Here is a 26,577-nt window from a genome sequence, read left to right as displayed (position 1 = left end):
TGGTCATCGGTACACCGGAGGCAGGCCAACCATCAAAAGAGTATTTGTTGACATCGGAAGTATTCGAGAAGTCAAACAGCTCAACTATTGCTCAGTTGTTTACATCTTCACTTGCTGTACTTTCGCCAGAAGATATAAAGCACGAGAATGTTCTTCTGTTTGTGACTGATACAGCTCCGTACATGAAAAAAAGCTGCTTGAGCTCTTAAAGTATTATTCCCCAAAATGTTGCATTTGACATGCTTAGATCACAGACTCCATAGAAGTGTCGAGCACATACGTAGCTTGTTTCCAATTTTCGATCACCTAGTTTCCAATGTAAAGAAAATCTTCCTCAAAGCACCATCACGTGTGCAGTTGTTCAAGGAAATGGCACCCGAGATTCCGCTACCTCCTCAGCCCGTTTTGACTAGGTGGGGTACATGGCTCTCTGCTGTACTCTACCATGCTGCAAATTTTGAAAAGATAAAATAAATCGTCAACTGTTTTGAAGTAGAAGAATCTGCCGCAGTCAGGATCGTCAGTGAAATCATGCAGAAAATGTCCCTCCACCGCGATCTTGTGTTTATTGCTACCAATTTTGCAAATTTCCCACAAGCTATCCCTGTCCCTTGAGAAACGTAGCGAAACATTAGTGAATAACTTGCAGCTTTTCAACAAAGTAACTGACGATATTCGTAAAGTTCCTGGCGATGTAGATAAAGACATACAAGGAAAATATGAGAAAGTGATTTCAGCTAACAAAGATCTTGAAGAAATACAAAACATTGCTAAAGTTCTCAAAGGTAGTTGTAATGCACAAGATATCGATATGAATATAGAGTCTGTAGCTTGTTTCGGGTTTGCACCAGTGACCTCAGCTGAGGTAGAAAGACGTTTTTCACAACTAAAGCATATTCTGTCTGACTGACGGCATAGTTTAACACCAGATAATTTGAAAAAAGTGCTAGTAATTATGTGCAACCAGGCAACTTTGGTCATTTAATGTAGTATACCTTTATATTATCATTTTTAATACATGCCTTTTTATGCCTTTTTTTGTCAAATGCCTTTTTTTAAATTTTATTATGCCTTTTTACCTGCCTATTTCAGGGTTTTTTAGTGCCTAAACATCCTGGCTCTACTGATGAGACTCATGCAGGAAACACAGACTCTGCCATTAGTCAGGGAGGTAGGGCCTACAGGGTAGGTAGGTTGCTTGGATGTTCTGCATTCTTTACATTGTTTGTGGTTTGTATGTGCACACTCTTGTTAAAAGACTTGCAGTGTTTAGTGTCTTCCCAGGTGCCTCTTCTACTTTATAAGTCGTCATTGAGCAATGATACCTATGAGTTAATGAGAATGCTTATCTTTCAAGGAGGCTTTGAAAAAAACCTTGAAGTAATATGTCCAGTATTCTGGAAACCTTTTGTGTTACAGAGCTGGGAATGGAAAACCTGTTCCATGAGTCTGGCATCAGAAATGTGGGTAGTTTGGGTCGTCTTTTGGAGTTGACAATAATTTAAACTTAATCAACGTTGATTTATTTAATCTGTCATAAGAGTTCAGAGATTTTGCAAATGTAATACCCGAGGTACTCCAGTGTTTTGAGGTGCCTGCTGTGGGTAGACCATGTCTCCAAAGTGTTTAGGAGGGCTGCGATCAGTGTATCCCTTTAGATTAGGATCCTAGTGACAGATTTGAGGTCTTGATCTTTCAGCATTATTTTCCTCAGATGACTAAAGGCTATGCTTGCACACTGGTTCTGGTAATAGTTTAGTTTAATTTATTGTTTCAAGGAACAGTGAAAAGCTTTTGTTGCGTGCTAACCAGTCAGCAGAAAGACAATACATGATTACAATCGAGCCATCCATAGATGCATGATAAAGGGAACAATGTGAATAACATTTAGAGCAAAAAGTCCAGTAAAGTCCGATCAAAGGTAGGCTGAGGGTCTCCAATGAGGTAGATAGTAGCTTAGGACAACTCTCTAGTTGTTGGTAGGATGGTTCAGTTACTTGATAACAGCTGGGAAGAAACTGTCCCTGTCTAGAGGTAGTGTTTAAGAAAGAACTGCATATGCTGGAAAATCGAAGGTACACAAAAATGCTGGAGAAACTCAGCGGGTGCAGCAGCATCTACGGAGCGAAACGTTGCCTATTTCCTTCGCTCCATAGATGCTGCTGCACCCGCTGAGTTTCTCCAGCATTTTTGTGTACCTTCCTTTCTAGAGGTATGCGTTTTCACACTTCTATACCTCTTGCCTGATGGGAGAGGGAAGAAGAGGGAGTGGCCAGGGTGCGACTCGTCCTTGATTAATCTGGTGGCTTTGCCGAGGCAGCGTGAGGTGTCAATGGAGTCAATGGAAGGGAGGTTGGTTTGTGTTGGTCTGAGCTGCATCCACAATTCTCTGCAATTTCTTGCGGTTTTGGATGGAGCTGTTCCCAAACCATGTTGTGATGCATCCCGATAAAATATATTGGTACGTTATTGTCATGTGCACCATTATGTCCAGGTCGATTATACCCTATTTGAGTACAACAGGTAGTGCAAAAGTAGAATATAGTATGATAGCTACAGAAAAAGTAGAGATAAAAACAATGTAGCAAGTGCTGCAATGAGGTAGGTTGGAAAATTGGGAATACATCTTTAATATAAGAGAGGTCCGTCCAGCAGGGAAGCTTGAATTTGCAGGCATGTGCTTTCAAGTTTTTGTGTCTTCTACTCGAAGAGGGAAGAAGAATGACCAGGATGTGTGGTCCTTAATAATGTTGGCTGCTTTCCCGAAGCAGCATGAAGTGTATATGGAGTTGTTTGCGTGATGGACTAGGCTGTATTCACAACTCTCTGCAGATTATTGTGCTCATGGGCGCAAGTGATGAATTTCATCATTGATGACTGCCTTCACTCAAAGATAGATTCTGAAATGTGTAAGTTGATCTAGGATAGACACAAAATGCTGGAGCAACTCAGCGGGTGAGGGAGCATCTCTGGAAAAAGATATCCTTCTTCAGACCGGTGATCTAGGATTTTGTCATGATCTTTTATTATCGGTTGTCTTCAGTGCAGGCAGGTTGCTGAAAGACCCCTGCCTTATGGATATTTACTGTAATTCCCATTTTCTCATACATTTTCATGAACAAGCTGAGCTTGTCCTCAGGCATTGTTCGCATGCTGTAATTCCAGGACTGAAGCTGGAATAATAAGAATCCAGCTGTTTGGCTTTCAACTGCAATCCTACACCTCAATCATTAAAAATGATTCATAGTATAAGACTATAAGACAATATTAACATCAACAAATTCTGGTATTATATCCACGTTGACACATATGGCAGGCCATCATTTTACATTCTAGGAAGTGAGAATGAATAGTAATGACAAGACTCTTGAGAGGAGATGAACTGACAAGAGTGCTTTCTTAAGTAAAATTGTCAGTAATACAATTTCATCCTGGAAATGTGTCAATATTTAAATTGCTGGTAATTAGGAAGTTAGAAGTGGAAATTCTACTGAGCACAGCATCTACATTTATCGGAAGAGTGACCGCTAATCATGATTGACTACTTACAGTATCATTACCATTCTACAGAATAGCTTTTGAGTCCTCTGTCCATTTGTGTTCAAAGGCATGAATGTGTGCTTTGATATTAGGAAACTCATCTGTACCAGTATGCCCATGGATGGTATGACCACGCAAGCTGAATGAGAGGCCTACTTCAGTGACTGCTTCTATAGTTCACCACCCTTTACATGAAGATATGCCTCCTTATCTCAGTCCTAGTCTATTTCTTATTCTCAAGTTGTTCCTGGACACTTCCTGGGTCTACCCTGTCAAGCCCTTTAAGAATTTTGTTCGTTTTGATGACTGCTCATCTCATTCTTCTAAACTCTGAATACAGTCCTGGCCCATTCATTCTATCCTCCCACGATAAACTAGAGAGTGGGCCTGATCAACCATCTACTCATTGAAGACCCTCGGGACTATCTTTAATCGGACTTTATTGGACTTTACCTCGCACTATATCCTATATCTACACCTTGTGGATGGCTTGATTGTAATCATGTATAGTCTTTTCACTGAAGATAGACACAAAATGCTGGAGTAAATCAGTGGGATCGGCAGCATCTCTGGAGAGAAGGAACGGGTGATGTTTTGGGTCAGAGGCCCTTCTTCAGACCACAGGAATATGTCTTTTCACTGACTGTATGGCACGAAACAAAGACGTCTTTCACAGTACACTTGACAATAATAACTAACAAAATAAATAAACGATTCTGAGTAGACCATGATATTGCAAAAGACAAAGTATGTCACACTCAATTTGATGTGATCCAACCTTGTTAACCAACTTACTTTCTGAAATCTTATAGAAAGGCTTCCAGAAATTCCAAATACAGCATCCTCTCATCTCTACTTGTCAAATCTTCAAAAATCTCCAATAGATTAGTCAAACATGATTCTCCATTTATGAATTCATGCCAACTTTGTTCAATCCCATTATTGTTTTCAAGGTACACAAAAATGCTGGAAAAACTCAGTGGGTGCAGCAGCATCTATGGAACGAAGGAAATAGGCAACGTTTCGGGCTGAAACCCTTCTTCAAGGTGTTTTCAAGGTGTTCTGTTACTACATAATTATAAATTCTGGTATTTTCCCTGCCACTGACATTAGTCGGAAAAGTAAGTGGTTCCCTGAATTCTCGCTCCTTCCTTGTTTCCATCGTGGAGTCACACTTGTTCACCACAATCCACAGGAACAAGTTACATAGACTTAGAAGGTGATAAACTGTGCATCCATATCACAAAAGTTATTTCTAACAAAGCTGAGATGCTGTTCATCAGAGCCTTTGTATTTAACATAGAACAGTACAGGACAAGAACAAGCCCTTCAGCCCACAATGTCTGTGCCATCATGAACCCAATTTAAATTGAACATCACCTTGCACATGGTCTATAATCCTCCATTCCCTGCTTGTTCATATGTCTGCCTAAATGCTTCTTAAATATTGCTCCTATCCGCTTCCACCATATCACCTGATAGGGTATTCAAACACCTACAACTCTGTGTGAAAAACCTGCTTTGTAAATCTCCTGTAAACTTTCACCCTCTCACATTAAAGCCACGACCTCTCGTATTTAACATTTAAACTTGGGAAAAAAAAACTCTGACAATCTACCATATCAATACCGCTCACGTTTTTATATACACTATCAGGTCAGCCCATAGCCTCCACAATTCCAGACAAAACAATCTAAGTCTGTACAATCGCTTCTTATAGATAATACTCTCTAATCTAGGCAACATTCGGATAAACCGCTTATGCATCCTCTCCAAAGTCTCCACATCCTTCTTGTAATGATATAACTATAATGCACACATTTGTGGCCTAATCAAAGTTTTATATAGCTGCAACATGACTTCCCAACTCTTAATGCCTTAACTGATGAAGGAAAGTATACCATATGCCTTCTTTACCACCTGATCTAACAGATTTATCAGCTTTCACATACACCGACTTCTCAAGCAGTATTTTTTACATATTTGCTTCTATTAGTTCCTCATTCGCATTGGACCCTTGATACTCCAGTGACGCTTTAAGGTTATTCATGTCTTTTTTGTGCAGACAGATGCAAAGTAATCGCTTAGTTTCTCTCTCATTTCCTTCTTCCCCATTTTATATGTTCCTGTATATGTTTTTAAGGAACCTACATTTCCCCTTGCTTGCCTTTTCCTTTTTACATACCTTTAAAAGCTCTTACAGAATGTTTTTATACTTCTCATCAGCCTGCACTCAATTACTATCTTGCCATGTCTTTGTCCTCTTCTGCTGAGTTCTAAAATGATCCTCAGACCTATTGCTGCTTCAGGTAATTTAATAAGCCTCTGTTAATTTAATATTATCTTTCATTTCCCTGGTCAGTCACAGATAAATCACTTTTCCTTTTGGATTTTTGTACCGTGAATGCATTATTGTTGCAAGTTGCAGATTATTTCTTTGAAAGCAGATGTTTGTCAGGCTAGTCATATCTTTTAATATATTCTCCCAGTCTCCTTTCATACTTCATGATTTCCTTTGTTTAGATTAAGACCCCAAATTCACATTGAATTACATCACTTTCAAATCAAAACTAAAATAACGTGAAATAATGGCCATTTTCCCACAAAGGACCCTTGACAACAAGACTATCAAGCAACTTTTTCTGCACGAAATTAGATCCAAAAGCAATTTTTCCCCAGTTGGTTCCTCAACATATTAATCTGGAAATGCATCTCAAATACATTTAATGAATTTATCTTCTATCTTATTACAATAAATTTAGTTTACCCAGTCTACATATAGGTCAAATTCTTTCATAATTATTCCTTTACTAACATTTCTAATTTCCTGATTCATGCCACACCCGATATTACAAACATTATTTGGTGGCCTGTAAATAACTCCTAAAGATTTCTGCCCTTTGCCATTTATTAGCACAATTCAAATTGATTTATAATACTATGCTCTAGTTTAGTTTAGTTTAGAGATACAGTGTGAAAACAGGCCCTTCGGTCCACTGAGTCCAAACCAACCATCTAACACCCTTACACTAGTTCTATGCCCTACACCCTTGGGGCAATTTACAGAAGCCAATTAACCTTCATACCTGCATGTTCTTGGAAAGTGGGAGGAAATCAGAGCACCTGGAGAAAACCCACACAATCACAAGGAGAAAGTACAGATTCCACACAGACAGCACCGCTAATCAGGATCGAACCCGGGTGTCTTGCACTGAGGCAACACCTCTACCACTGTGTCGCCCTTCTGCCATGATCTGTCATGCAAAGATCATTCCTACCACTGCAGTAATCTCCTATTAACAAAATTATACCATCCTCTTTTTTTTTGCCTGTCCTTCCTAAATGTTGAACACTATGGAATATTTAGCCACATTTCCATATTGGCAATGAGATCATACCTGTTTGCTTCTATTTATTCTGTTTTCATTTATCTTGATGTGCAGGTATAGCATCTTTAATATTGTCCCTTTAATATGCTTTAACCAGTTTGTTGCTGGACAGTTTTTGCTTTATATCGCAAACCACTTTTCTATCTGCTTTATCTTTTTATTTCCGGAATTCCTTTGAGATTCCTTTTCTTTCTCGCCCATGCTGTATTTTGCCTTCTAATTTTGTGATTAAATATGCAAAGCAGTAAAAGCTATAACCAACTTAAATACAGATATAAAAAGAGGTGAAAGTGAGGCAATTGCCCCAATTTGCATACCATCACCGCTGTAATTTCCTGTTTGACACTATCTAGTTTGATTTCCTTCCTGCTCAGTTATTAAAAGGTCTAAAGAATGTTACTGTGCTGACTGAATGCAGTGTCTTGTCATTTGTTGTTTAGTTTAGGCATATCACATTTACACAAGTACTGTGAAACACTTTATCTGCCTTATACCCGGTCAAATCATACTATACATGAGTCTTATAAATCCTTTACTGCAACAGTAGGCAGAGTCACTATCTTGTAACCTCCAAGTCTCCGAAAGTTTTTCGGATTTTGGTTTCAAGTGATATGAAATGTTTTATATCCTGGTGGCACCAGATAGATGAAACAGGGGATGACAAGGCCCAGCAAGATGCTGTCGGCTGCTGTGTTCTGTACAGCTGCCGCAGGCTGCACTCTATCCGCTTGCTGCTGCTGGGTCTCCTGCTGTCGCCTCCGCCAACACCACGACCCCTGACTACCACACCCGTCTTACCCATCACCTCTGCTAGCCACCCTTTTGCTCTGTGCGGCAAAACCATCATGCCCACAGGGTGCTTTTTGAGGGTAGAAGGTGAGTCAATGGTTTGTTCATAACTGCCGTCTTTATTTTTCTATCACATCCCATCCCAACCTACTTCATCTCCCCCCCCCCCACCTCATCTTCTTCCCCCCCCCCCACCTCATCTCCCCCCCTCCCCTCCCCTCCCATCCCCCCCCCCCCCCTCCCCCCCCCCACCTCCCATACAAATTTGATGCACTCTCCCCAATTAGGAATCTATCTTTGTTCTAGGATATATTGTAAAACTGTGTCCTCTGACTGGGAATTATTTTCCCTTCGGCGACAAGGTGGTGCTTCTGGCAGTGCTTCTGATAGCGCTGCTGCCTCACAGGATCAGAGACCCGGGTTCAATCCTCACTTCGTCTGCTGTCTGGTTAGAGTTTGCACATTCTCTCTGGTTGGTTTCCTCCGGGTTGTCCAGATTCCTCCCACATCCCAAAGACTTGCATAGGTTTGTAGGTTAATTGGCCTCTGGAAATTGCTCCCAAATGTCAAGGGACTGCGCTGTTTTCGGCGTAACATCTATCCTACAGTAGGGTGACCACAACTGAACACAATATTCCGAATGTGGCCTCACCAACATCTTGTAGAACTATAATGTAATGTCCCAAATTCTATACTCAATTCCCTTACTGATGAAACCTGGCATTGCAAAAGGCCTTCTATGCTACCCAAGGCCCTGCAGTTCACAGTGAAGGCCCTGTCCTCCAATCTCTGAAACACACCACTAGTCACAAGCCTCCAGTCCGTAAAACAAGCTTCCACGACCACTCTATGTTTCCTGCCATGAAGCCTACTACCATCTTTCTGCTGCTACTATCCAGCTGGAAGCAAAGAATCCTTAAGCCACTCACCATCAAGTTCAAGAACAGCTACTACCTGCAACCATTGTTCTTGAACTGATGTGCACAACCAGGGTCTGGCCTACCACGTCCTCAAGGTCGGCTGCAGGAGGCACCCTGGGGCAAAGGTGGTTTGGCGAGGAGAGGGACATTACATCCAAGAAAGGCAATGGCTGAGGCCCTGCAGCTGTCTGGGGCTTGCCTTGATTGGACACTGCTCATGAGAACTAGACTGGATTTTCAAAATGGCGGCAAAACCTGGCATCTCTTGCATGCGGGATCAGTGGACTATTTCCTTACACTTTGCTAATTGGAGAGGTGCTTTGGTATGGCTATACTTTACTGGACTGTATGTAAGAAAATAATTTCACTTTACATTTGCACATGACAAATAAAAGCACTATTAAACCAAATAAAAGCACCATTGAACCTTATCCGACCTCAGTAGAACACTACGGTCTACCTCTTGCACTATCATGGACTTGTTTTTTAATTGTGTTTTTGCACTAATCTCTTTGCAGAGACATCTTTGTCATGTTTGTCATGTATAATTTATGTTTTTTTGTACTGTGTGTGATATTGCTGAAGGCAACATTTTCATTGTACCTATACCTCATTGTACTTGTACACATGACAATAAATTTGGCTAAGACTAAGGAGGTACTGTAGTTAGTACCTTAACAATGCATCAGTCTTACATTACCCTTTTAATATTTATATGCCCATACAATGTTTTTAGATTCCTATTGAGAATATTTTCACGGTGAACAACATTCCAGGTTCTTGACTGGAGATGATAAAATAGGGGCATTATATTTCCAAATGAAAATTATTTATGGCCCCGCGAGGTAGATTTGCAAGTCCCTGTTGAGAAAGCAAACTCAATGCTAGCATTTATTTCAAGAGGGCTTGTATACAAAAACAAGGATGCAATGCTGAGGCTCTACAATGCGCTGTTAAGCCCGCATTTGGAGTATTGTGATCAATTGTGGGCACCATATCTGAGGAAGGATGTGCTGGCTCTGGAGAGGGTCCAGAGGAGGTTTACAAAAATGATCCCAGGAATGAGTAGGAATGTCAGTACTGGGCCTGTACTCGCTGGAGTTTAGAAGAATGAGGGGGGACCTCATTGAAACCTACAGAATAGTGAAAGACTTGGATAGAGTGGATGTGGAGGATGTTTCCACTAGTCGAAAGTCAAGAGTGCTTTATTGTCATATGTCCTGGATGGGACAACGACATTCTTACTTGCTACAGCACAACAGAATATGTGAATATGTAAACATAGTACATATGTATATAGTACATAGTGGGAGAGTCTAGGACTAGAATTCATAGCCTCAGAATTAAATGACGTTCTTTTAGGAAGGAGATGAGGAGATATTTCTTTTAGCAGAGGGTGGTGAATCTGTGGAATTCTTTGCCACAGAAGGCTGTGGAGGCATGGCAGTGGATATTCTTACGGCAGAGATAGATTCTTGATTAGTACAGGTGTCAGGGGGAGAAGGCAGGAGAATGGGGTTCGGAGGGATAGTTCAGCCATGATTGAATGGCAGAGTAGAGAATGGGCCGAATGGCCCAATTCTACTCCTATCACGAAATGACCAGTTTTTTCAGGGCATCTACAAGTATACACTGCAGCCATAATGATCCAGGTATGGAGAGAATGAATGCTCAAAGCACTGTTTTGTCTTTGAGGTTATACAAATTCCTGAGTTTTGTTGGAATACATGGTAATTAACCTGCAATTCTGGAGAGACGTTAACCCTAAATTCCATTAAGTGTAACAGAGAATGCTACTCAATCAATCAATAATACATTTTGCTAATCAAGGCGTGTAGATGGTACTCGGATGCAAACGTGCTAAGGTATGGGTGAGAAAGGCTTGTTACAAAATGGCTCGCTTCTATTCTTGTTTTCTATTTAGTCTCTCACGGTTCAGCATTATAATCTACAGGGTCTCATTAAAAGCTCCAGAGGGAATCTTTGTTTTCAGTAATTAAAAACCTCAGTGCAATTATTGCAGTTCACATCAGGTGCATCTTTCATTGAAGCTGCTGTGTTTGAATAGCTAATTATACATTCACGTGCTCCCCTCTTTCCCTTTTTATCGCAGGAGCAAATTTTTCCCGACTGAGGCTTTGAAAAATAAAATCACCTACAAGTGGGCTTGCTTCTAATCATAGATCTAAACCCCCCCCCCCCCCCCCCCATCCCATGCAAGTCGTCTGGTTTTCAGAATACAGCGACAGACGCGGATGCAGGCAGCATTTGCAAGAGCTTCAATTCTCACGCCCGGGGCTAAGTGGTCAGCTGGAAACACCCGCGTCGAGTGGAATGTTCCGGGGCCACGCGCCGCGGTGGAACGATCCGGGGCGGTTCCAGCGGGCGCTGCAGCTGCGCGCGGAGGCTGGAGTTCACTCTCCCGCACACGACGAGCAGGGACTGGCTTAGTAACGGGTGGTGCTTGCAGGCTGCGTTGCAGCTCGTCCCAGCTTCGCTCGCTCGCCCGCCCGCCCGGCGCCTCCTTCCGAATTTGCTTCCTGCCGTGCGATGTGGTGAGTGAGTGATTGCACAGAGATGCCGCCGGTTCGGAAGACTGTAGCAGAACTCCGCTCTCGTGCGGAAGGTAAGAGAACTCGCGCAGAATAAACGGGGGGTGCGCCGGGTTTTAATTGCACCTGTTCGTGTGCAAGCTCGTCGCACACTCACACTCCCCGGTGTCGTAGCTTCGGCACCATTTCTGGAAATAAAACCAAAGCGGCTTGTTTGGTTTCGGAGTGGCTAGCTTATTGCTGTTGTCACCGCTTTCACAATGATAAATCACAGTAGCCGAAAAAAAATGTTCGGGTTTTGCTGCACTGTCTTGATTTACAGCCAAAGCCTTGTAGTTTATTGGCCACCACATAAAAAATGGTTTTACAATTGTTGATTTAAAAAAAAAGTAATACCGACCTGTTCATTTTACACTAACAATATTACGAAAACCCCCAAGATAACCAGAGTTGTCAGAAATCAGTCGTCGTTTTCCAGACCCGTTAAAGCACCCACTGCAATCCTTTTCTTTATTGTAGCTTTCTCTTCAATTAGACTGCTGTTTACCGGAAATCAATCAGACTGAAGTTTCTTCTTTTGTTTCTGTTGGTGGTTGTAATTAACCATCAAAGAATATTCGGTAGAAAACAATGGATGTGGAAATCAAAACAGACTCTTAACAATTGGATGACGAATGAAGTTAGTGTTCGCAAGTATGTATATTACAGGTGTTTTGACGAATGAGTGCAATGCCAACAGTGTACAATTAAATAATTAATAATTAAAATGCACTGATCCGGGATTTTTTTTTAAATTGCGCTGGCAAATGTAAGAAAGTAAAATCTACATGTCAAATTATCTGAGGCATTTGTGAAGCTAGAATAGACCTGCTTTCTAGATAAATTGTATGCAGGTTACTCATGGGAGGAGAGAAGTGCTAACTTGTCAGTGACTTGTTGCAAAACCTACAGCAGGGTGCTTTATCCAATTTAAAGACATTATTTAATGGTGTCAATTCTGCTGTGTCTGAAACAGCATCATTTTATAAAGTTAGATATAATTATTGTCATCAATGATTTTTGTTTTGAAAATCTTGCCAATGCAGTGATTTTTGGCAATCTTTTTGGACTTTGCAACTCAAATGGATCAATGGATTATTGCTGATTTTACATGATTAGGATGATACCAAAAGAAATGTTTGAGCATCTCAAATATTGTTATATCAGGGATACGCCAGCAGCTGTGTTTGTTGCTTTTTCTGCATCAATTCGATTTTTTTTTGCAACCACTGCTTGGTAATGTTTTGCCTGTTTGGATCATAAATTAGGACTGTTTCGATTCTCCCTGTATTGATTTGGTGAAATTACCCCGGTAGAAATCTTCATCTGCTTGTAACAGTGAAACCCATACTAATGATGGGCGGCATTTGTGTCTGTGGCTTCGATGCATGGAGCAAAAGTAGCTTCAGTTATACGATATCTGATGCAGACCAGCTTCATGCTCTGGGATAATGTCTCATGATGTTCCCAGCTGTTCAGAACAAGAATACCAGCACCTAGATTCTAAAGTTTCCAGGCTTTGGCAGAGAATGTGTTCTCATTTTAATACAATATTGGTTTATTAAATGCTATTCGGAATATGACCAGCATCTGTATGGTTTAAGCTTCACCTTGCTGCTTTCACTAAAGGTGGGATGTCACTTTTTTGAAAATTCTGACAGCATAACAAATAACATTTAATTTGTTGACTTAGCTTAGATTTAGTTCCTCCCACACTGTTGAATGCATTGGGCAGCAAGCTTTCACCATTCTGTTCAGTTATGTGCGACGTCATCCACCCTCATTAGGCTTGCGTCCCGGGCTTCCAAATTCTCTGGGATGTTCGCCTCCATGTTAGTTGTGGTCAGCCACTTTTCCTTCTTCCGTCAGGTTGCCATGTCATTGCTATCTTAGGTGCACGTTCTGGTGACATTCTGAGTACATGTCCTGCAAATTTCATCTTGCATACCTCTCTGTCTTGGCTGAGAAGCTTTGTTGCAGTTTCCCAGTAGATCTCCACGTTTGTGATGTGGTCTCTGTAGCTAGTCTTTAGGATCTTCCTCAAGCAGCGTTGTTGGAATGCATCTAATTTCTTTTTCATCTTCACATTAATTTTCCATGTCTCACTGGCATAGAGGGCTGTAGGGAGGACTACGGACTGGAAGAGCTTGACTTTTAGCATCTTGGATATCCCGCTACTAGACCATATTGGCTGCATTCGTCTGATTACTACGTCACTGATGCCCCATTTTCTTTTTGGGGAGTGCTACATTAGCAATCCTGATCACCGAGAGTCACTTGCAGGGTAATCTTGAGCAGTCTAATCTTGAGCAGTCTTTTCAATGAATTATTCTGATTGAGGTGCAGTTTGGGGCCCCTCATAATACAGCAGTCGAACATCAACTTTCTTTGCTGGGAAATCTATTGAAACGACACCAGGTGAAACCAGGAATAACTCAGCTGGTCAGGCCGCATCTCTGGAGAAATCTCTCTTCTCCAGAGATGCTGCCTGACCCGCTGAGTTCCACCAGCATTTTGTGTCAATCTTCTACCTGCCTCTACTGTAGAATATCAACTTTCAAATACCAAAATCTACAATTAGACCCTGGAAAATGTGGACCCATCTCTCCTACATTGGGAGCCATCGCTCAGTGATGTCTGCCATCACTGATGAAATTCATCTTTGCTTTCAATGCACCAGCAGAGCCATTGCAGCCTGAGGAAAACTGTTTGAAAATCAGGACCTCGTGATTATTGGACAAAGGTGATCCTGCTTTCCTGCATACTTTTGAGACTTACTGCAGCAGGCATTTCATATACCTGACTACAAAATCCATTAACAAGATTTGTGAACCAAAGTTGGGATTCTCTTCAAGGCCAACTTCCTCAGCTTTTGAGGCCATCATTGCATTGGGCATTGCATTGTCAACTTGTTGGGCATGCTAAGTCATTCACATATCCAAAAGGGCCTGCTGAAATAATCATTCTGTTCTGACTTCTGTCACAGAAGATACTACCAGGTGAATAATGAATAAATCAAAGGCTGTTCCCAAAACCTCTCTGAAACAAATTGACATCCCCACTGTAACATGGGAGTCCCAGGCCCATGACTTAAAATGGAGAAGGGCTGTTTGGGCTGACATTGGGGGACCTTAATCCTGCACTGGGAACACTCATAATTGCTACATAAGCAATAGAGCACATCACCTCACTGAGCATCTCCTGCACCAGCTCCATCAAAATATTTAGCCTCATAGAAACATAGAAAATAGGTGCAGAAGGAGGTCATTTGGCCTTTCGAGCCTGCACTGCCATTCATTGTGATCATGGCTGATCATCTACAATCAGTAACCCATGCCTGCCTTCTCCCCATATCCCTTGATTCTGCTAGCCCCTAGAGCTCTATCTAACTCTCTTTTAAATTCATCCAGTGAATTGGCCTCCACTGCCCTCTATGGCAGAGAATTTCACAAACTCACAACTCACTGGGTAAAAAAGCCTGTTCTCATCTGTTTTAAATGCCCTTCCCTTTATTCTTAGTCTGACCTCTGCTTCTGGACCGCCCCATCATTGGGAACATTTTTCCTGCATCTAGCTTGTCCAGTCCTTTAATAATTTTATATGTTTCCAAAAGATATCCTCTCATCCTTCTAAATTCCAGTGAATACAAGCCCACTCTTTCCAATCTTTCCTCATATGATAGTCCCGCCATCACGGGGATTAACCTCATGAACCTAACTGCACTGCCTCAATAGCAAGGATGCCCTTCCTTAAATTAGGAGACCAAAACTGCACACAATACTCATCATTCAACTGGAAGTCCATAGAAATGGAGTGACACCAAGTCATCCTTGCCCAGGGGAATGTCTATAGAGGAGAATTAAGTTCTAAACTCTGTGGATGTTGGTCTCCAAATGGATATTGATTGTTCGCTTGTATTGCCAGATTTTCCTGCAGGGACAATGGTGCTTTTTCATGCTGAGGAGCTTGCTGGAGATAATCCTTGAATTAGAAGTATACAAGATGTGTGGATCATGGTTGCCTAAGGTCTTGATCTTCAAATATATGCTTCCTCAGATGGTCAAACCCTGTGGCTGTGCATTAAATACAATCATAAATCCTATTGTCTGTTTTCTTTTGAGAAATGAGTCCTGAGATGTGGGAAGTATTTCCCTGAAGCTTTTCAGTCAATTGCAGGGGGTGGTTGAGGAAGACTCTGGCAATGATTTTCCCTGATACAGACTGCAGAGAGACTTCCTGTTGTTTACCACTGTTAATTTGTCTCCTTTCTTAAAGATAGCCACGATTACACCATTTAATAGCCCTGGCATGTCCTCTTCTTCCCAGGCTTGGAAGAGGTGAGGCAAATTTGTGACATGTGTTTCTTCCAGTCTAGTTTGGAACTACTGCAGGGATACTGTCTGCTGCATAATCCTCTGTTATTTAAGTTGGTTATATAGTTGAACAACAACTTGATGATCACGGCTATATTCAGGTTGTACTAGAGAGTTTGTGCAATGAAGTTCAGGGCACTCATGTCAAGCACAGAGTCATGGTTGAGAAGTTCTAGGATGCGGAAGAATCTGCCTACAGACAGGAAGTGTCACAGCTGGCGTCCTGGTGCCATTGCAACAACCTGGACCTCAATGCTCTTTAGACGGTGGAATTGATTGTAGACTTTAGGAGAGCTCCCCCTCCCCTCACCCCACTCACCATCAACAACACCACAGTCACATCTGTGGAGTCGTTTAAGTTCCTGGGAACCATCATCTCCAAGGACCTTAAATGGGGGGCTTCCATCGATTCCAGAGTCAAAAAGGCCCAACAGAGGATGTACTTCCTGCAGCAGCTGGGGAAGCACAATCTGCCACAGGCAATGATGGTCTAATTCTATACGGCCATCATAGTCTGTCCTCACCTTCTCCATCGTGGTCTGGTTTGGCTCAGCCACTAAGCACGGCATCCAGAGGCTGCAGCAAATCGTCTGATCAGCTGAGAAAGTTATTGGCTGCAACCTTCCCTCCATTGATGAACTGCAAACACAGTATACACTGCAAGAGCCAGGAAGTGAGTGGGTAAGATCATCTCTGACCCCTCTCACTCTGGCCATAAAGCTGCCACAGCCAGACATAAACAGTTTTTTTCCATGAGTAGTAGCTCTACTCATTAACCAAAAATCTGTAGCCTCATTATGCTCTGGTATTTTATTTAATTCACATGTTTAATCAATAATGTTTTATTATTAAAGTTTTATGTGTCATTCCTAGCTGTCACTATGCCATGCTGTTACTTGTGGGTGGAGCACCAAGGCAAATTCCTTGTATGTGAATACTTGGCCAATAAACTTATTCATTCTTCAAAGGGGCTACTGGAGGGGAAATCATGCTTGACTAGTCTTCTGGAATTTTTTGAGGATGTAACAAGTAGAATGGATAAGGGAGAGTTAGTGGACATGGTGTATCTGAACAAGAAAGCAGATTATTATTTGAATGGTGTCAGATTAGGAAAAGGGGAGGTGCAATGAGATCTGGGTGTGCTTGTACATCAGTCACTGAAAGTAAGCATGCAGGTACTGCAGGCAATGAAGAAAGCTAATGGTAGGTTGGCTTTCATTGCGAGAGGATTTGAGTTTGGGAGCAAGGAGGTCCTACTGCAGTTGTACAGGTCCGTGGTGAGACCGTACCTGGAGCATTGTGTGCAATTTTGGTCTCCTAATTTGAGGAAGGACATTATTGCTATTGAGGGAGTGCAGCGTAGGTTCACCAGGTTAATTCCCGGGATCGCGGGACTGACATATGATTAACAAATTGGTTGACTGGGCTTGTATTCACTGGAATTTCGAAGGGTAAGAGGGGATCTTATAGAAACATATAAAATTCTTAAAGGAAAAATGTTCCCGATGCTGGGAGAGTCCAGAACCAGGGGTCACAGTTTAAGAATGAGGGGTAGGCCATTTAGAGCTGAGATGAGGAAAAATCTCTTCACCCAGAGAGTTGCGAATCTGTAGAATTCTCTGCCACAGAAGGCAGTGGAGGCCAAATGACAGGATGTTTTCAAGAGAGTTAGATTTAGCTCTTAGGGCTTATGGAATCAAGGAATATGGGGGGAAAAAAGCAGGAATGGGGTACTGATTTTAGATGATCAGCCATGATCATATTGAATGACGGTGTTGGCTCAAAGGGCTGAATAGCCTAATCTGCACCTATTTTTCTATGTTTCTATGTATCGTGAAAAGTCCCATGTGGAGAAACTTTTAAGGAGGAACATAGTGTTTCAATTTGCAGCGAGAGTTAGTAATTGAGTAATAAACAAGTAGTTTGTGAATGCCAACATATTGAGAAATGGAGATAGTACGCGATGACTCAACATGTTTAGCGTTTTTATCCAGGGCAAATCAGCAGTTCTTTGCTTTTCCAGTTTGGTAGATTTAATATCATGATGGGCGTGTCAAAGCTGCAAGGCAAACTTGAAATTGGTCATAGTAAACTGGGCTATAGTTCCTGGGTAAACTTGATAAAAGGTAGGGACTAGTCTGTATGATATGCAAAACCAGGCCATTTAGGTGAGAGCTCTATTGGTGTTGTTGAATGCTGGGCATTGGATACAAAGGACATTTATTTATTATCACATACACCAAATGGTGTAGTGAAATTTGTCTTGCCAATGCAGCACACGAATAAAGATAAGACACAACATTAAAGAATTTAACAATAAACATAAAAACATCCCCCCACAATGGTTCCCACTGTGGGGGAAGGCAGCAAAGTCCAGTCCCATCCCCTGCTCACCCATAGTCGGGCCTATTGTGGCCTCCGCAGCCAGTCTGATGTTTTTCAGGCCCTCTTGCTGGAAAGCTGGAACACCGGAGTCGGGTGAACACTCCTCTGTGGCCTGGAAATGTCTGGAGCGGCTGCTTCCTCCCCAGAGACCGCGGCACCCGTAGTCATCGGGCCCCGCTGGTTGGAGCTCCGACTCTGGCGATTTCGAATCCCAGGCTCCGCGGTGTTTTAAATCCAGCGCCTCTCGCGGCTGGACGCCCGCAGCAACAGCTCCTCGGACGTTGAAGTTGGCGGCCACAGCATTCCAGAACTTACCGCACGGCGACCCAGTAAGGCATCGTCCGCTCCGTGATGGCGTCCCCGCGCTGTGCCGCCGCCGAAGCTGCAGTCCTGGCCGATCCCGACAGGAAACTCCGCTCCAGTCCGATGGTAGGCCGCGAGGAGGGGGGCGAAGAAGCAGCTCAGAGGAAAGCTGCCTCTCCGACAAGGTAGGGACCAGGAAATAAAGTTTCCCCCTTCTCCTCCTCCCACCCACCACATAAAAGACTAAAAGACCTCCAAAACAAACACTTTAACTCACTAAAAATAATGGTGAAAAGACTAACAGCTGCTGGCAGGGCAGCCATACTCGACGGCACCCCCCTACTATTAGTGAATTAAATTGAGATAGCATTAATCTAAAAGTCTGCAACTGCAAGCAAATGTAACAATTTAACATTAAAACAAAACAATCAAAATGAAACATAACTATGGGTATCACAAGTATTATTTTGTAGTGCCCAATTTAAAAGTCATCGCCTTGCAGCACAATACCACATGCTCCTCAGCCCACTATGTCCATACTGAACATGAGTGTCCAACTATACCTTTCAGCTCTTGGCCTGTGGCCTTGAACCTTGGTAATTCATGTGCTTGTCATGTGCTTGTTGAGAATCTCTGCCTCCATGCCTCCGCACCCAAGTCAGTGCATTTCACATTCCAACCTCTGAGTTTGGAAGAAAATTCTTCCTTGGATGTGCAGGAATATGCAACCAGAGGAAATTAACTTGGCATCATGTTTGGCTTGGATATTGTGGGTCAAAAGGCCCTGTTCTTGTGCTCTCTTGTTCTGTTGTTAAAGTAAGGCCTGTTCTTGTGCTCTCTTGTTCTTGTTAAAGTAAGATGAGAGAATGATGCAACAAGTACAACGGTTATGGGCAGATTAAGTGAACGGGTAAGGAAAATGACAGATTATAAATGGGAAAATTATGATGGGCAGAATGGATTTTCCCCCAATGATAAATGATAAAGATGGCGGATGTGCAGGAGTGGGCGCCGTCTGTGTATGGCAGCCTGCCCGCAGTCCGTTTCTTCACCTTTTTTTAATTTTAAGTCCTGTCCAAAATGTTAGTGGAGGTCTTTTATGTGGTGGGTGGGGGTGGGGAAGGGGGAAACTTTAATTCTTCGTCACCTACCTGGTCGGAGAGGCAGCATCCCTCCGAGCTGCTTCTTCGCCCCGTCCTCGCGGCCTACCATCGAGAATGGAGCGGCGTTTCCTGTCGGGACCGGCCGGGACTACAGCTTCGGCAGCGGCACAGCGCAAGGACACCATCACGGAGCGGAGCCACGGAGTGGGCGATGCCTTACCGGGTCGCCGTGCGGTAAGCTCCGGAGCGCTGTGGCCGCCGACTCCCAACATCGCGGAGCTGTGGCTGCGGGCGTCCGGCCGCGGGCGGCACTGGATTTGGAGCGCCGCGGAGCCTGGGATCGAGTTCGCCGTGGTCGGAGCTCCAACCGGCGCGGCCTGAGGTCTACGAGTGCTCCGGTCTTCGGGGAGGAGGCAGCCACTCCAGACTTTCCAAGCCGCTTGAGGAATTGTTTCACCCGACGCCAGAGTTCCATCTTCACGGCAAGAGGGCCCTGAAAATTATCGGATCGGCTGCAAGGCCACAAATGGGCTCCGACCTCGGGTGTTTCAGAGGAAGAGGACTTAACTTTCTGGTGCCTTTCCCCACAGTGGAAAATTTTGATTCTGCTGTGGGGGGACGTTTGTGTTGAACTCTTTAATGTGTTGTGTCCATTCTCTTTATTTATTTATTTTTAACCTTTTTCTATGGTTTGTATGGAAACTTATTATTTAATTTATGTAAAGCACTTTGGGGTCAATGCGAGTTGACTTAAAACATGCTATATAAATAAAACTTACTTACTTACTATAAATACACTGTTTCACGAAGCACCAAATTATCAAGCAGTGGGAAGGTATTTTTCAGTCTTTATTGCTAGTTGTTGGATTGCAAGGATAAGGAAGTCTTATTACATTGACACAGGGCTTTGGTGAGACAATGCATGGACTACTATGTAGGTATGTTGCAAAGCCTACCTGAAGCGTCGCTGAATATCTGCCGCTGAGGTTGTGCGCGATTTTGGCGCCGTTTAGAGGGGGCGGGTTTAAAACGCGATTTTCTCTAAGCTGTTCCAATCGAAAATGTTCAGCCTAGTTAATTATTAACGAAAAATCGCTGGAAGACCCCGTCGCAAAAGCTATTATTAGGTTTAAAGGCCTTGAATAATAGTTATAGTAGTTTAAAAATCAATCTTTAAACCCGCGACCGTCAGCAACCGCAGGGTCTCATAAAGAAAATAGCAGAAGGTAGGTTGTATATTTTTACATTCAAAAGGGCTTCTAAAGATCCTTTTATACAAAATTTAATATTGCGAGTAGCTCAATTTGGGCCCATTATATCGCGCAGTATTTTTCTCGGCATTTGAGGCACAAATCTACCGCAATGTGAACGTTCTAAACCAGCGCGTTCCACAGGGACCCACTGGAAAGCTGATTTAAATGGGCATTTATTTACAGCAATTGAACACTGAATTCCTTCCATTTGGCCTATAAATTAATGTAAATGAGATTTAAAAATCATGTCTTATTGTGAATTATTTGTGAATATTATTTGGACATTTAGGCTATTTAAAAATGTTAATCATTTATTAAGAAATGGATAGATGTTTAGATCTAGTAATTGAAGTCTGAAATTAGCTACAATTAGGTAACTAACTAATTATATGCTTTAATTTCAGGTCATCCAAGTAAGATTATTTTATATTTGTTTCAGAATGCTTCAATCTATGATAACTGAAAATTTCATTCAGTTCTCTTAATTTTTAAGAAAGTTATGGGCTTTTGACTGTTCACGATCACAACTTTTTTGTTATGTCCATAGAAAATCAATAGGGAACAAGATGCTCATTTCCGAGTATGAAAATGGCCATAACATTTTAAATACTTGAGATATGAAAGTGAATTAGGTGTCAAATTAAACTTATTTTTATGCTTTATCTGATGGGATAAATTATAGACTTGATTTTAAAAATCTCAAAATTTTGTAACATTGCTATACTATGTACATATTTCTCTGTATCTGATGAAACATACCTTTTTGGCACAGGGAAACTAGATTGCTGCTTGAGTTGAGGGATCTCCTTTTGTGAAGAGGTTAATTTTGGCTTGTATAAAAGTTTACAAGAATGGAAAGTGCTCTTTTGAATTTTATATAATTCTGAGGAGATTAAGTGAGTGGTTTTTTTCCTCATTCTTCTGAGATTGGATCTAGAAGAGTTAAGCAGCCATTTATGACGCAAAGGTTTTATATTAAATGGCTGTCAATTTTTGTGATCCTCCACGTCATCAGGCTGCAGATTTCCAGTCATTGACTCGTTGTTGATGGAATTAAGGAATAAGAGGCGTGGGTTGGAATATCGACAGTGTGGAATTGGCCATGTTTGTTTTGAATGGTGGGAAGAAAATTCATGAGGTAGCCTACCCCTCTCCCTAGTTCTTGGCTTTTGGGAGTTGAATAACATAGATACATAGACAATAGGTGCAGGAGTAGGCCATTTAGCCAACACCGCCATTCAATGTGATCATGGCTGATCATCCACAATCTGTACCCCATTCCTGCCTCTCCCCATATTCCTTGATTCTGCTAGCCCTAAGAGCTCTATCTAACTCTCTCTTGAATGCATCCAGTGAATTGGCCCTCAACTGCCTTCTGAGGCAGAGAATTCCACAAATTCACAACTCTCTGTGTGAATTTTTCTCCCCCTCATCTCTGTTCTAAGTGGCCTACCCCTTATTCTTAAACTGTGGCCCCTGGTTATGGACTCTCCCAACATCAGGAACATGTTTCCTGCATCTAGTGTGTTCAATCCCTTAATAATTGTATATGTTTCTATAAGATACCCTCTCATCCTTCTAAATTCCAGTGAATACAAGCCCAGTCGCTCCATTCTTTCATCATGACAGTCCTGCCATCGCAGGAATTACCCTCGTAAACCTACGCTGTACTCCCTCAATAGCAAGAGTGTCCTTCCTCAAATTAGGAGACCAAAACTGCACACAATACTCCAAGGTCCTGTACAACTGCAGAAGGACCTCTTTGCTCCTATATTCAACTCCTCTTGTTGTGAAGGCCAACATACCATTAGCTTTCTTCACTGCCTGCTGTACCTGCATGCTTACAAAGTGAGAAAGTGATACTTCCAGTTGTAGAAAACTTTGGTCGGATTGTATTTGGACTGCCTTGTTCGCTATTTGACAGTGAGCCTCAGAAAAGACGAATTTATCTTGGAATGGATGAAGTGTGGTCCAACCAGAATGTTTTCAAAGGTTATAGAACTAAATTTTGAATGCACTTATTGACAGATTATAATGTCATATGTCTTGAGTGCTGAATGTTGTGGGGAGAGGAACATTGAATCGGGTGTAGTATACCCTGTGCCATCTGACACTCGTGGGGTGGGGAGGAGGGAGGGTTCAGTGGGCCAGTGGCATGAATGTTCTGGTTGCATAATTACACATCACACACAAATATTCTAACATAATACAGGTTTAAAGGAGATGTGCAGGGCGAGTGCCAGGAACACGTTGTGTGCGGTGGTGGAGACGGGTACGATGGGGGCATTTAAGACTTTGGATAGGCACTTGGACATGAAAGGATATGGATTGTGTGCAGGCAGGTAAGAGTTGATCTTGGTGTCATATCTGGCATAGACATTGTGGACCAAAAGGCCTGTTCCTGTGGTACTATTTTATGTTCTTTGCTTAAATGTTGATGAACTATCCCCTTGACTTTTTAAATAACAATTTTATATTTTTATGGTTAAATAGTATTAATGTAAAATACAGAGAAAAATAAAATGAATGTTTCTACTTGCACAAAGTGCTAAATCTTCAGAGAATGTTGCATTTTATCAGCCTAAAGAGGCACTGACCTTGCCAATAAATTAAAGGTAGACAAAAATGCTGGAGAAACTCTGAGAGTGAGGCAGCATCTATGGAGCGAAGGAATAGGCGACGTTTCGGGTTGAGACCCTTCAGCCAATAAATTAATGTCTCTGCACTTATTTTACAGAACACATGAAAAAAAATATTATTTTTTAAATGAAATGGAGCTCCATCTTTTATTTAATAAATTACTTCATTCTAAATGTCAAAAGGATGGTGCAACTTTGCTGTATTCTGGATACTCAGAAGGTTCAACAGAATTTTCTGGTGTCAAAGCTGAAGGTTGAGTAGATTTTGCATTACTCACCTTCTTGAATTGGTTCTGGTTTACACTTGCTTGCCTTATCTTTTTCCATTCTTTAACATTGAAATAGAAAATGGAAGTCTAAGGACAAACAGGATTCTGTTTACCTTTGTCAAGAGTATTCTTATCCAATTTAGTGGATAAATGGAAGAAATACTGTAATGCATAATAATAATAATATATATCTTTTATTGTCATTGCACGTCAGTGCAACGAGATTTAGTGTGCAGCTCCACTGATGTACAAGAAAGGTAAATAAATACAATACATAAATAAGCAAGCTGAATTGATTGACGTGACCATCTGAGGGAGACTGTCCAAAGGGAGTGGGTGGGGGGGCACTCATTAGGGCCGGTTCAGAGCCGCAATAGCTCTTGGGATAAAACTGTTCCTGAGTCTGGAGGTTCGGGCGTAGAAGGCCTTGTAACATCTGCCGGAGGGAAGTAGTTGAAACAGACCGTGGCAGGGGTGTGATGAGTCCTTATGGATGCTGAGGGCCTTCCTGAGGCACATGAAGCCCAACTAAAAGCAGCACCTACATGTAAATGTGCGAGAGATTGAGAGTAGGTTGCTGCACTGTCGACTGAGTGAGCAGGAGAATAAAATGGCATGAAGAATATGGCACAATTCAAATTTGTGTGTTTGAAGAAAAATTAGGAGATTGCTTAATATTCTGAGAAGGTTTTGCAAATTGCATGAGAATTCCAGCTACATGAACACTCATCAAGTTTACTGATGCTATTGGGTTCCTTCCTGATGGTAAGAATGAAATGAGAACGTGGCCAGCGTGATGTGGGACTTTGACAGTGTGAATTTGAAATCAGAGCTGAACCATTTTAGATGAACCATTTTCTATGGAAACAGTAATTTTCTACAACTACCATATCCTGCCACCTGTGGCACATAGTTTGTGAATGGAGAATTGGTTGACATTTTTCAGATGCATTATAAAGGGGCTGTCCCACTTGGGCGACCTAATTGGCGAGTTTAGAAGAGTGTGAAAAATGACATGTTGAAGACCTCCTTCGACTATGTAGAAGACCTCCTTCGACTATGTAGAAGACCTCCTTCGACTATGTTGAAGACCAGCTTCGACTAGCTATGACTAACTTTTGGAAAATTGGACTCAAATAGTGGAGAGAAAACTACCTCCTTCGACTATGAGGAAGACTATTTACGACTACATTTGATTACCTACGACTAACATACCGCCTCACTACGACCTACTACGACTAAACCTACGAGTTTAAAAAAAAAGCATCGGTTTAAAATTAAAAAAAAAAATTTTCCATGCCGACCATTTTTTACACGCGGGCATTTTTTTTAACATATTGAAAAAACTGCCGCGACCTAGCTGAGGCCTCGAGTACGCGGAGACCACTCTCGAGCATGAAGGAGAGTTACGAAGACCTCCTACAACCTCGTGTTGACCATGCTGCCAGTATGAGTCAAGGGCAAACTCGCCAGAACTCGTGGATTAGGTCGCCCAAGTGGGACACTTAAGAGATTCCCTTAAGAGAATCCCTAACACGGGGGAATCCCTGATCTCATAGGCAATCGCACATACAGTGAACGCAGTGCCAGAAAACATGGGGGTGCCTCTGTTATGCCTGGAAATATGGTTGACGGGACAACCAGCAATTAGGACTGCAACAAGGGGGCTATGACCCTATGACCTCCACCTTTTATTTATTTTTTTGACCATACTAGCAATTGCATAGTTCTTAGAAAATAATGTTGAGGACATCAGAGTAAGGCTGCTTTAACAAAGGGGGATGAAGGAATGCTGTGTGCTGTATCACAGAGACATGGCTCACCGCCAGACTGCGCTCTAGCCCATAGGTTTCTCTATTCATTGCTTGGACCGAATAGAGTAATGGAGGAAAGGGAGAGGCAGTGGTGTCTGCCTCGTGGTGAACACTTTGTGATGCCCAGCCATACTGATCCCATCCAACTCCTGCTCTCTGCACCTGTAACACCTGATAGTAAAGTGCAGTCTACCTCCCAGGAGACTTCACCTCCATCATGACCACAGTCTACATCGCAGTCCACGCAGAGGTTCATCTGGCACTGGAGGAGCTGCATGCCATGATCAACGAAAGGCGGACTTCAAGGTACGTCAGTGTTCTTCCTTTCTGAGTTTGGAAAAAGGCGGCAGAGGATCCACAGACCTGTCCTAATCACAGGTTTGTGGTGGCGAGAGCCGACAACGTTAGTTCCTGTGCATGCAGATCTCTGAAGATCTGTCGTGGATCTAGTACATTGAAAGGTAGCTGGTCAATGTCTCTGCTTGGAACAAGAAGATAGAGTATGTCTTGAAATACTCTCTTGAACTTCAGATGTACGGTAGACAGCATATTGACTGGTTTCATCCTGGCCTGGTTTGGCAACTCGAACACCCAGGAATGGAGGCGATTACAAAAAGTGTTAACCACTGCCACCATCATAGGTACTGACTGAACAAAGGCATCCAGAGGAGGAGATGCCCCAAAAGCATCTAGTGTCATCAAGGTCCCTCACATAGAAACATAGAAATTAGGTGCAGGAGTAGGCCATTCGGCCCTTCGAGCCTGCACCGCCATTCAATATGATCATGGCTGATCATCCAACTCAGTATCCCGTACCTGCCTTCTCTCCATACCCTCTGATCCCCTTAGCCACAAGGGCCACATCTAACTCCCTCTTAAATATAGCCAATGAACTGGCCTCGACTACCCTCTGTGGCAGGGAGTTCCAGAGATTCACCACTCTCTGTGTGAAAAAAGTTCTTCTCATCTCGGTTTTAAAGGATTTCCCCCTTATCCTTAAGCTGTGACCCCTTGTCCTGGACTTCCCCAACATCGGGAGCAATCTTCCTGCATCTAGCCTGTCCAACCCCTTAAGAATTTTGTAAGTTTCTATAAGATCCCCTCTCAATCTCCTAAATTCTAGAGAGCATAAACCAAGTCTACCCAGTCTTTCTTCATAAGACAGTCCTGACATCCCAGGAATCAGTCTGGTGAACCTTCTCTGCACTC

General features: G+C 42.5%; 1 protein-coding gene across 4 annotated transcripts in view; it reads left to right on the top strand.

Annotated features, from left to right (window-relative positions):
• Window positions 1–10,969: 10,969 nt before the first annotated feature.
• Window positions 10,970–26,577, top strand: part of atp8a1 (ATPase phospholipid transporting 8A1) — a 330,023-nt gene continuing 314,415 nt past the window's right edge. For 3 of the 4 annotated variants that reach the window (XM_033027903.1, XM_033027886.1, XM_033027878.1), the window contains exon 1: window positions 11,041–11,264. Coding sequence is in view for 2 of the 4 variants with exons in the window: in XM_033027886.1 (XP_032883777.1) it covers window positions 11,216–11,264 (49 nt within the window). In the remaining 2 variants the exon portion in view is untranslated. Of the gene's footprint in view, window positions 11,265–26,577 lie in introns of all 4 variants that reach the window. The other variant, XM_033027892.1, reaches the window with a different exon arrangement.

The sequence above is a fragment of the Amblyraja radiata genome, chromosome 1 (genome assembly GCF_010909765.2).
Source record: "Amblyraja radiata isolate CabotCenter1 chromosome 1, sAmbRad1.1.pri, whole genome shotgun sequence".
Lineage (NCBI taxonomy): Eukaryota > Metazoa > Chordata > Chondrichthyes > Rajiformes > Rajidae > Amblyraja > Amblyraja radiata.
Note: the sequence above shows the minus strand (reverse complement) of the source record. Positions and strands in the feature narration are given on the sequence as shown.